The sequence below is a fragment of the Oncorhynchus keta genome, chromosome 34 (assembly GCF_023373465.1).
Source record: "Oncorhynchus keta strain PuntledgeMale-10-30-2019 chromosome 34, Oket_V2, whole genome shotgun sequence".
In the NCBI taxonomy this organism is placed as follows: Eukaryota; Metazoa; Chordata; class Actinopteri; order Salmoniformes; family Salmonidae; genus Oncorhynchus; species Oncorhynchus keta.
The window spans coordinates 54,507,581-54,520,458 of NC_068454.1; the positions used below are offsets into that span (position 1 = coordinate 54,507,581).

The following is a 12,878-nucleotide window of genomic DNA, read 5'->3' on the forward strand; positions in this document are numbered from 1 at the left end:
CTGAGTTTTCCCTGACCATGTGACCTGACTAGGAAAAACTCCAGGCCCTAGTTTTAGCAGGGCCTGGAGTTTTTCAGGGTTTTTCCCGGTCAGGTCATATGGTTAGGAAAAAGTATGCTAGCTGTATCTCTGATATTCAGAGTGGAGCAGGTGGTACTTCCTGGTGGTAGTCATCAACTCACTGGTGTTTAATTCACTATGTCCCACTGTGGTTGCAATCTGGCTGACGGATGGTGTCCTAGTCTACGCATGCCATGTAAATGTGTGCGGGAGTGTGTCTGCGAGTGTTTATGTGTGTGTGTGTGTGTGTGTTTGTCTGTCACTGTCCTAACTTGGAAACAAGGAAACGTCTCAGTCTCCAGTTTGGTTAACATGACACATCTTTGGGGAGAAGTTCACGGCGTGCGGTTCGTGAAGTTCTCGTGTACGTGTCTCTGTTGTTTCTTCTGAACATACCCCTCTCTCTCTCCTCCCTCCCACGTCTCAGACCACAAACCTACGGCCAGGAATCAGTAGCAGCCCCCGCTGGTGTTAACAATAGAACCCGATCTACAGCAGGAACCTCCAAAATGGCTTGTGAAATGAAAGGCATTCCGAGAACTGACTTTGGTCGGGCTTTCGTCAGCGCCGGCACTGTCGGCGTTTGTTGTTTTATGTGGTTCCGTGAAACGGTTTCTTATTTAAGGAGAAGAAAAGGACGGTGTGTCACGTCTTCACTCGCGCAAGAATGATTTGGACAAGAGCTCAGAAAAAGAAAAGCAACACTCACACACACACATTAGGATGTAGACAAGAATACTTGTGCTGTATGTTCATCGCAACATCGGCGATGTGGTGATTTATACAAACCAGAACTGCTGCCAACAGCACATTTTAGAGTCTACAAAATCAGAATAACTTCAGAGTGACATATTGCTTAGATTCTTGGATCTTTCTCCTCTCAAATTGTAACTCATGACAATGAACTTTCCGGACAAACTTATTCAGCTTTAGTCATCAAACGCATTGGGCTAAAGTGACATTGTGAAGGAAAGTGAGGACAATGAAGAGCAGTTTTGAGGAGCACAAAGACAATAAAAACAACGTTCATGAGACAATCCGCATTCTGTTGCTTGGCATCGATATGCAACGGCATTATTACCATGCTAATTGCCCATTTGAAAAACTCCCTGTATGAAATTCGGAAGGATATGCCCGTTAACATCTGGAAGATGCAACGGTTCAAATCTGCTACTCCTTTCTTGCATGTGTAGGACAAAGCAGGCCTATGACAGCCTTGCCATTCAAGCTTATCCTTTACCTGTCAAACCTGGCAAAGACTCAATCGTTTCCAATCCTCCAGACTGCATCTGATAATAATATCCGCACTCCCTCTGAGGCGTGACTAAACCGAAGGGGAGATAAGAATCAGATGATGTTTACACGACAGAAACAATGCCTCTCCCGTGAGATATTACTGTCCTATTTATAAGATGGAGACGAAACGATTCAAATACATATTACCTCTTGTTTCCTTACTTGGGCATTTAGCTACGCCGTACACGTTTGAGGTGCCACAGTGGAAGCGTTGAGCTGTCAACAGGTTCAATAGGCCTTTTCACACACTTGTCTGATTATGTTTTCACATGAATGAGTAGAGAAGCATCACGTGACTCCAGTGGAAAATACAAGTTGTTTTCAAAAGCCATTGGTGGACAGCAGATCGTTTGTTTCGTCCTTCACACTTTTTTTTTTCAAACAAGCAGGGCTATTTTAAGTGGCGGTTTTGCCTTTTTATAGACGAGCACACGCCCGAGCGTGAACGAGATGTTCTTTTTAGAAAGCATAATTGACGACCACAACTGTGTTTAAAGTGAGCAGGAAGCCCCACTCAGATGGGCGAAGGAGGAAGAGATGAGAACAGCCTCTATGTAACACACACACACACACACATCACCCCCCTTACCTGGCCACAGTGCTGAGTTGGCTCTCTATCTACGTGTTCAAACACTCTCAAACAGTGAAACCCTCAAAAGCAAACAACCAGGTTTCCCTCTTCTTTGCCATGTTATAATTATCCTCAATGTGACTTAAGAGATCTGTTTGCTTTGATGACAAACTGCATCTGATCTCGGACGGATATAATTAGGTCTTCTCTTTTTTTTCGGCACAGTTGAAACAGCTCTGCTTGCATTTACAGAAGACGCCACTTCACCCGGACACGTGCCCATGGGCAGGCAGACACGGGTTCAAACTAGATGAGTGGTAAACTCAGAGACGTTCAGGGGCTACGGACGTAGATGAGCTCGGTAGCGAAATGCGCCACTATTGCGACTCAGTATTATCTGAGCTATTTATTGTCGCTTGTTGACTATCGTGTTGAATAAATGATATTCAAGCGCTAAAGCCCGAGGAGGTGTGGTATATAGCCAATATACCACGGCTAAGTCTATAATAGCCTTATTGCTATCATAAACTTGTTGCCAATGTAATTAAAACAGTAAAGAAAAAATGGTCAACCACAGCATTGAGACAATCGGCATTCAGGGCTCAACCCACCCAGTTTATAATACATGGATAAATATCAAAATAAGAAATAAGAAGGTCTGGTGAACCACAGCAAGCGGCTTTGACTGTGACTGGAGTGGTAGATTATGTTCCGTCATAAACACTGCCCCTGCTTGTGTGGTCCCCACTGTAATCTAGTTCATTTGGCACCGTAACAGAGAGCACACCCCATTCATCTGTTAATTGGATCATGTTGACTCTCCGTGAAAATGACTTGAAGATGCAAAACAGTCAAAGCGTGATAAGGCTTCTCCCTTGTACAGCTTATCTCCTTGTCTGTCTCCCTGGTCCGTATGGGGCTGCCAAATATGGCCAGAGTTGGTCTGTCCTCAACTCCCACCACCGCTCGCTCTGCTAGGGTCAGTCACCCCAAAATGGCCTGTCTCTCCCTTTCTCCTCCCCCCCCCTCCTCACCTCTCCCTTTCTCAGCCTCTTTCTCGTTCACCCTCTTGCTCCCGTCAACCGTCTCCAAATAGGGCCCTTTTTTCGTTGTCAAGGTGGTGATGCGGTCTCTCTCTTTCTCAGAGTCCCGTCCAAAGGCCTGAATGATTGCTTCTTATCTCCTCCAGGCTACAATGGCAGTGGGTGATCATTGAAGTGTTTAGAGAGTCTTAAAATCACATTTCAAGGTGAAGGCTGCCTTTCAACACTACTGGACCTGATTCTTAACTTAACATTGGATATAAAGAGAGAGAGACATTTGAAATGTCTTTATTCTTTTGGAACTTATTCTTTATTGTTTATTTCACTTTGTTTATTATCTAGTTCACTTTGCTTCGGCAATGATAACATGTGTTTTCCATGCCAATAAAGCCCTCCAATTGAATTGAGATAGAGAGAGAGAGAGAGATGCAGTAAGCTGTGAATAATTAACTATGTTGCTTCTAGCAGCATCAATGGATTCCAATCAATATCAATGCGCATGAATCTTGGATTTGGCCAATTTACTCTGAGCCCAGAATGAGAGGTATTTAGTTGGTGATGTAAGACTGTGAAATGACTCCGAATCACAATAACTTCCTCACATTCCAATGTGTCAAGCCAACTATACATGTGGAGACCAGGGGGCAAGTGAGCGTGTAGTGCAGAACGTGAGCTGTGTGCGATGGATTTATTTAAAAAAAAAAAATGTTTTAACCTTTATTTAACTAGGCAAGTCAGTTAAGAACAAATTCTTATTTTCAATGACAGCCTAAGAACAGTGGGTTAACTGCCTGGTCAGGGGCAGAATGACAGATTTGTACCGTGTCAGCTCAGGGGTTTGAACTTGCAACCCTCCGGTTACTAGTCCAACACTCTAACCACTAGGCTACCCTGTACCCATGAGTTGTGTGTTAGGTTGAAGTTTCAGGGATTGACTACTCAAACTTAACGTCAACATTGCCCAGAGGCTCTGTCAGTCAACCCTTAACACCTCATCACTGGAGAAGGCAAGCTCGCAACCAAATCAACACAACTCACATCTTCTGCTTCACTTCTGCCCTCGCTCAGAGCCTGTGATGCGAACCGGTGTTGTTTTTGTGGAGCCAAAATGATTTAGGAGGACACACTGGAAGGTATAATGCATGAGCATGTCTGACCCCTTCAGAAGTGATCAAGCAAAACTAGCAGGGATAATATAAACCCCCAAACCACATGTAAGCAAGGAGGTGAACCTGAAGGTTTGCGGCGTTACCGTTTGGGGAAAGGTAGGTGAAGCGCTGGTATTGGCTCCTCTTTCTCTTGCCATTGCAGACGTAGAAGTTGACCTGCACTGGGCTGGATATTCTCTGGTTCCTGTAGGGGGGGATCTCAGCCACCAGCGCCGTCTACAACACACAGAAACAGCACAGGATGGATACACGTACGAACCCTCCAGACGCACTGTAGATCATTGCTCACTATATTTGTGTTGTGCGTGGCAGATTTTCAAAAGGCGGTCAAAAAACACATGCGTTATCTAAACATTCTGAAATCAGACTGATATGGCAGGGTGAAGATTGTAGTTTGAACGTCACTAGCTTAGTCCTGCAACCCCCCCGCAGTGGTCTTCTAAGACACAAACATAACTCCAAGTGTGCGCAAGTGTCAGCTCATTAATTAGCAGGTATGCTTGTTTCGCTTTCAGGGAACCCTGGAGGAGTGTTCCGAACATGCTTTCTGAGCTGGGTCTTCAGCCCAATCTGGATGGGCTCAGCATGACCCCCAGGGTGTGTACCACGCCCCTGTTTGTGTCTGTCTGAAGCCCAGAGGGCCTGGGGTTTGAAGCCTAACTCTGGACTATTACAAGGCGAGAGATGTGGGTCTCTGGCCTTGTTTTCACAGCGGGTCGCTCCAAGCCCAGGGCGAGACCTCCGTAATCCTGGACGGATGTGAACTTTGGAGGCTGCAGAGCAGGGGTTGAGGTGCATGACAAAGGCGCCATTGGGACATGACTGAGTGTGTGCCTGCCTAGAGCCTGTCTGTTCCTTTCTCTCTCTCGCTCTCTCTCTCTATCTCTGGGGGCCAGCTCAGGCCATATGGTGGAGGAGCAGAACAGGAAGCCATTCCCAGCATATTTTGTGGGGTCTGTCCACATGTCTGTGTGTCTCTTCATAGGCCGGGTCTGCACCAGACTGACGGGGTCAAAGACAGCACAGACACAGGTGCCGATGACCCCCCTCTCCTCCCATCCTCCCATGCAGTGAGCAGCGCGATCCAAACAGGAATAATGAAAACATATGGGTGACCTCACCGTGGCCGGTGGCAGCGGGGGAGAAAAGGCCAGTAACACTGCGGCTTGTTTTGTCGGCACACCAAATAAGCACACTGTACGATTTGTCTTTCACCTACCTAACCTAACCCAACCCCTCACTGTAATGTTCCAACATGTGGGACGAGCCTTAACATCAGCCAGCCCTTAAGGCCCATTAAGAGAGGCCGAATTCAACACTCCAGATGCAACAAAGCCATTAACCTGAACGTAAAAAACACATGACAACAAAAACACCATTGCAATGCCGCCATATTGAAACACATGTTCCGCGGGCGATGGTTTATTCTTGACCCCTGCAATTGTCAATTACAGCAGTTCGTTTACGGGGAGACAGAGGGGTGGTGAGAGACAGCTGATGAAAGAGAAGTGAAAGGGAGGGGGGGCACGGATGATTTCAAACACATTGCCGTCACACACCCTAATGTGCACCCGAAGACACAGACACACACAGGCAAACACACACTCGCGCAGACCTTACGTGTCTCTCCTCACCATAAGGATTTCTTCATTAACTCCGGAAGCACATGTAGCTTTCCTATGACACGTACAACATTTACCGTCCCCTCTGACGAATCCCCTTTGCCTTGTTTTTATGAAGAGAATGTAGGCCTAAATGGGCATCAGTAGAATGGTGCACTGGTTTATTTTCTCATTACTTCTCTCGTGAAAACAGCAGGTAAAAAGGGAAGGGGATAATCCACTCTTGGCCAGGCGTCAGGCAGAAGGCCGAGCTCTGACAAAGTGTTTAAGCGCTCCTCCTCCCTGAACCAGAAGTTGAACAGTGAACTAAATGTCTAGCTAAGCTGGCTGAAGTGTTTGGTAGGGCAACTGGGCTTGCATCATTATTCATTAGGCAACAAACTGAAGAAAATGTACTGAAACTGGGAGGGACTACCTAAACTTGTCCAATGAGAAACATGCTTTTTTGTTTGCCATTAGAAAGTGGTTTGCTATGGTGTGCCCGAATGAATATGACCTAGTAGAGAGAAGGTGGTGGTGTGTGTGTGCCCGCGTACACGTGTGTGTTGGCGTGCACGTGTAAATGTGTGTGTTTATTGAGGGATGCTTGTTGATGAAGAAGCAAGATGCTCTAGGTGCAATCACTCTGTTTACTGTATCTGCCGATGAGGACAGAGAGAAAATGTGTGAAAATTCCATTCAGGATTGCATGGACTAATCAACACGACTAATCTCTCTCCTTGGTAATGTCTTAGCAAAGATTACATCAGCAAAGTGAGTAAGGGGAAGCAAGGGAGGTGAGAGAAGGAAATACAGGGGGATAGAGGGGGGAGAAAGAGAGAGAGAGAGAGAGGTAATATAATGGCATGGTAAGATGCATAGCATGTATGAGTGAGCCAATTTACACTTTCAATCTTAACAACAGGACAACAACTAATACAGTACTGTGTTTTACTGAAAACACTGAGGACTACTTACAGACTTGAAGGAGTCCTTGTCAACTTTGGCTTCTGTCTCCCATAGGTGGTGTCCATCTATAAAAAAAGGACAACAGAAAATATGAAACACTACATAATCAGACAATATAATTGCAAAAACAAAACTTACGAACGGGGAGCATAGAAATAGCGCACATAGAACAGATCTACTGCTCCATAGAATTGCTTTCGATGAGAATGACAGACCTATAACACCAATTTCTATGGGAATTTGGTCGGATCGGCCAAAAAGTTACATATTGCAGCTTTAACTCTGCTTCACAAACGCCTTTTGTTCATTTCATCTTGAGAGTGTGTTGTGGTGTCAAGGCCTCCCTGTCATGCAATGAAAGCCCAGGGATCTGCAGCAGCTGTCGGGAGTCTGTAGCTGTAGCAGTTCTCTCACATTCTTTGGATCTCTCTGGGATTTCATGCCACACCTTCGCGAACAGACACTCTATGCTCTGTTTATACAATCAGGCCCAAACCACAGCACATTTTCTTACAGCCTATGACCCGTTAGTGGCTGTCAGAAATAGAAGTGACAATATCCAGCCTTTGTGTGTCTGTGTCACTGCCAGTGTCTGTATGTGTATGGCACTGCCATGCTGGCTGGCAATATAGTTTAGTCTATGACACTACCATGCAGTGTTGGCTGGCAATACAATTGTGCCAGTGTGTGTCTGTGGCACCGCCCTGATGTCTATGGCACTGGCTGACTATATAATTCTTTGTGGTCCTAATTTAACAAGGACTGTGAGACGTGTGAAGTAACAAAGACTAAATACGTTATGGCCATTTGGGCAGCTGAACTAGTATAACTGAAGAGCCAAGTAATAAGTTGAGGTCTCCACACCAAATTGTTCTCCCAAAGTCTTCTTTTTCACAATGCAAAAAAGGGAAGAAAAGATCCCAGTCATGCTTGGCCTGCTATCACTCGTGGAGAAGGGTGGATCTGGGGGTTGGGAGAGAGCTTAGGAGGATGGAAGTCACCATGGATCTGTTTCCAAAAAGCAATATTAAAAAAAGAGGAAAAGAGAAGGAACAGACATTGAAAAAAGACAACAGACCGATGTCTTTATTTGGAGTTCAGGCAGAAGTGAGAGAAGTTAAGAAACAAGAGAAAGATGAAGTGAGTAAACAGACAACGGTGATATTTCGGTAGAGTGACTAGTATACCTATATGACTGCGATGTGCAGGTGATCGTGATGTACCACGGTACTAATACGCTCGTCAGGCTGCGAGACGGGAAAGAGAGAGACAAAGAGAGTGAGAGATGATAGGGAGTGCTCATGCCTCATATTACATCTGGGGAACCAAGAGGGAATCTCGCCCGCCCCCGCACTGGGACTCCCTCCAAGAGGGGAAACCTTAGACGTCAACCCTCCACAAGTAAACATGTTTTTCAGGCTTCTCTCTCGCGCTCTTTCTCTTTTTATCCCATTTCTCTCTCGCTCTCATTTTCTTTCCCCCTTTCTCTTCTTCTCCCCCTCTTTAACATTCTCTGTTGATTCACCTCATTTTCACCCTCTGTCTGTTTGTCTTCTACAGAAGCAGAAATGAAACAGACACTCCTACTCTTTTAGAAATAGCTCAGCAAGATTAAACAAAAATAACAAAAGCAGTCATTTCCCCCTCTTCTCTCTCTTTCACCTTTGCTGAATCGGGAGACAGCCACGTATGTGGCATGCAAACCTTTTCAAGTCAGAGTGCCGCCAGACTAAACCACAAAACGTTACGTTCTCTCTCTCTCTCTCCCTCTCTCTCTCTCTCTCCCTCTCTCTCTCTTCCTCTCCCTCTCTCTCTCTGTGCAACATCTGCAAAACGCTTCCGTTCCGTCAACGGCACCGCCCCTCCCTACTTCGCAGAGCCCCCACCCACACACAACCCCTCCCTCCATCTCCGTCTCTACCTCGGCCTCCTCCTAAACTCTCCCTCTATCAGACTGGTCACAACACAGAGCAGTGGTAGTAGGAGGCATAGCAACTCCCTATACGGGTGTACACACACACACACACACACACACACACACACACACACACACACACACACACACACACACACACACACACACACACACACACACACACACACACACACACACACACACACACACACACACACACACACACACACACACACCTTTGTCTCAAGTAAAGTCCTTTGGGGAAAGATCAGCCAGCTGCCTTTTACTGTGTCAAAACTGGTGGGAAGAGTCCCGAAGACTCACATTGTACAGGAACACACAACAATGGACCTACTGATGAATGAACCATCATCAGGACACAGATGACAGAGAGTTTTGAACAGCCTAACAACAACACAGTCCCTATGTTTATTCTATGTTTATTCTATGATTCATATAATACAGTACATGCTCCCACATGACTACAATAACAATAACCTCACATTTTGTTTTCTTTCTCTACAGTAATTGCTTGGAGATTTGGTTAATGACAGGAGACACAATGTGGAACGCCACACAGAATGGTGGGTCCACTCTGGTGTTTATTGAACCAGAACCATTCTTATCTGGCCTCTCTTACACGTGTCCCTGCACTGACCTGTGGTTGGTTTACACCCAAACACAGAGAGACAGAGAGAGAGATAACTCTCCTCCTACTAAAACATAGGGAAGGGGGCATACCAACAACAGAACAACAACTTCCACTGGCCAAAGAATGTTCACTTTGGTGGTTTTGCGAATGGAACATTTTATTCGCCCCGACTTAATTGCAGAGGCACTCGTGAAACAAGCCAGCCTTATTTTTCGACTTTCGGCGAATTTAATTTCGGAGGTGTATTTCTTCACTCTCTATCCCTCTTTCCTGTTTATATAATACAGTAGGTTATCAAATTTGATAAAATCCTGCTGCCACCTGTCTGGCAAAAAACGTCCATCAAAGGGTCCATCACACACAAGACCAGGGGTTGTCTTCTGTTTCTCTAGGACACCTGGTACCTGCCAGCCCTAATACTGCTCAAAATCTGTCAACAGGGTGGTAGGGTGGAAAAGTTAGGGGATCCAGGAAGAAGTGGGATCGAGGCTAGAGGTGCTGGGCTGGGGGGGAGGGGGTAGACCTGACATCTCTTTCCCTGCTGTGGAGCTATATCTGTGCTGTATGCTCCAGACGTCAAAGGCACAGCTCCAATCACACCAGATGTAAAAGCTATCCTGCTCACAAGGGAATTCCCTCCCTCCCCTCTGAGTCAGAGTGTAGGCTTTCCCCTGCACTCCCTTCCTCCTCTCCTCCTTGCCCCACTCCCTCCGTGCATGGAAATCAGGGAAAGCCAGAACGTACGCTCGACGAGGAGCACCAGGTATGCCTTCCTGCTCCCGTGCCAAAACGAGAGGGTTGAGCAAAGTCAAGATGCACACACACCCACATGCACGCACACAAACACACACGCAAACACAAACACACACATAAACGCACCCCCTCCCACACACACACACCTACACACACACACCACCACCGTCATAAAAAATAACCGAGACATCCTAGCTAATCCAACTGAGCAGCAACACAAAAAGAAATGGAAAGTCTCTGAGATGTGGAAAGGAAAAATATTCACTCCTAAAGCCTCTAAAACAGTACTTACTGGTACAGGAGTGTGAGACTCTCAAACACAGAAAAACAATGCTCCGTCAACACATCAACTATGATCACTCTCAACCCACATCGTACTTTACCCCTGAGTCAGAGGGAAGAGGGCATGGGGCATGCAACGGGTAACTTATTAATCACGTGATAACTTCAACAGTTCTCTCAACAAAACCTGGATGAAATATCACAGACACTGTACTGTGTGGCTGAACAGAACAGTGGACACGTTGGACACAACCTGTTATAAGGTTGGACGTTGGACACAACCTGTTACATATCGGTCTCAGAGCTTGGAGTGCGAAGATAATAGCCATCTCCAAAACCTTGTTGGAACTCACTCACTAAGCAGAGTCAACAGTGAGAATCGACAGTGAGAGTCAACAATGTGAAACACACCCAAGGAACGGATACAGGACATCCACTAGTGGACAATATCCGCCTCTCCTGCCCCTGGTTTTCCTGAACAGCACTTTGTCTCACCCTGCCTGTGCCCCCTCCCTTCTTCTCCTCTCCCTCCCTCCTCCCCTCTGTTCTTGTCTGTTCCGCTTCGCCTCTCTTCAGGGAATCCTTCGCAGATGAGTCACTGAAAACACTTCCTACTGAACACACAAACAGGCCCGTAGGCTAGCTACCAGACACTAGCTACCCTACCCCTCAGCGGCAGCACACACACACATGCGCACACACACACACATGTACACTCTGTTTGCATCAGTCATCCTGCAGGTCCTTGATGCAGAGCAATGGGGACGGCCTTAGCATTTGAAAAGTAGAAGTCATTATTTTTCTGGGCACATTAAACCCTCCCGTAGTGCCACCATCCATGAGCTCTGCTCTTTTGTTACAGAGAGGGGGATTGAGAAACAAGCAAAACAACACGCGAGACAGGAAGAGAGAGAGAGAGAGTGAGAGGAACAGAAAGACAGTCCATTATGAGCCTCTTAAATGGACACCGGTCGACTACAAATCTTAACCACTGTTATTGTGACAACAAATCAATCCATTTTTGATGGAAAACGGACAATTCATTATACATCGCCAAATCAAACTATATCTCAGTACAGATAATGTAGTTTTAGTTGACCAAAAGATGAGGTAAAAAGGTCAATGGCATGCAGGATTTTGTGACGCCGTCATTGGCACACATTCACACTCGTACTACACCGGCTCCGACGCTCATCGGATGTGGCAGGGCTTGCAAACTATTACAGACCACAAAGGAAAGCACAGCTGAGAGCTGCCCAGTGACACAAGCCTACCAGATGAGCTAAATCCCTTCTATGCTTGCTTCGAGGCAAGTAACACTGAAACATGCACAAGATCATCAGCTGTTCCGGACGACAGTGTATGAGATCACGCTCTCCGCAGCCAATGTGAATAAAACCTTTAAATAGGTCATCATTCACAAGGCTGCTGGGCCAGACGGATTACTAGGACGTGTACTCCGACCATGCGCTGACCAACTGGCAAGTGTCTTCACTGACATTTTCAACCTCTCACAAAACTGCCTAAATGACTACCGATCTGAAGCACTCACATCTGTAGCCATGTAATGCTTTGAAAGGCTGGTCATGGCTCACATCAACACCATTATCCCAGAAACCATGGACCCACTACAATTTGCATACCAACCCAACAGATCCACAGATGATGCCATCTCTATTGCACTCCACACTGCCCTTTCCCACCTGGACAACATGAACACCTATGTGAGAATGCTATTCATTGACTACAGCTCAGCGTTCAACACCATAGTGCCCTCAAAGCTCCTCACCAAGCTAAGGACCCTGGGACTAAACACCTCCCTCTGAAACTGGATCTTGGACTTCCTGACGGGCCGCCCCCAGGTGGTAAGGGTAGAAAACAACACACCTGCCATGTTGATCCTCAACACCTCCTGTACTCCCTGTTCACTTATGACTGAACGGCCAGGCACGACTCCAACACCATCATTAAGTTTGCTGATGACACAACAGTGGTAGGCCTGGTCACCGACAACGATGAGACAGCCTATAGGGAGGAGGTCAGAGACCTGACCGTGTGGTGCAAGGACAACAACCTCTCCCTCAACGTGATCAAGACAAAGGAGATTGTGGACTACAGGAAAAGGAGGACCGAGCACATCCCCATTCTCATCGAAGGGGCTGGAGCAGGTTGAGAGCTTCAAGTTTCTTGGCGTCCACATCACCAACAAACTAACATGGTCCAAGCACACCAAGACAGTCGTGAAGAGGGCACGACAAAACCTATTCCCCCTCAGGAGAAAATATTTGCCATGGTTCCTCAGGTCCTCAAAACGTTTTATAGCTGCACCATCGAGAGCATCATGACGGGTTGCATCACTGCCTGGTGTGGTAACTGCTCAGCCTCCGACCGCAAGGCACTACAGAGGGTAGTGCGTACGGCCCAGTACATCACCGGGGTCAAGCTTCCTGCCATCCAGGACCTCTATACCAGGCGGTGTCAGAGGAAGGCCCTAAAAATTGACTCCAGCCACCCTAGTCATAGACTATACAAGCATTTTACTCCGATTTTAACCACAACATATAGTG

The 12,878-nt window shown here is 46.6% G+C and overlaps 1 protein-coding gene across 2 annotated transcripts in view; it reads right to left on the bottom strand.

Annotated features, from left to right (window-relative positions):
- LOC118367295 (nuclear factor of activated T-cells, cytoplasmic 1-like) overlaps positions 1 to 12,878 on the bottom strand; it is an 89,323-nt gene that overhangs the window by 46,566 nt on the left and 29,879 nt on the right. For both annotated transcript variants that reach the window (XM_052494101.1, XM_052494102.1), the window contains exons 7-8: positions 6,719 to 6,774; positions 4,223 to 4,355 (exon numbers count right to left, since the gene is read on the bottom strand). In XM_052494101.1, the coding sequence (XP_052350061.1) occupies positions 4,223 to 4,355; positions 6,719 to 6,774 (189 nt within the window). The remainder of the gene's footprint in view (positions 1 to 4,222; positions 4,356 to 6,718; positions 6,775 to 12,878) is intronic.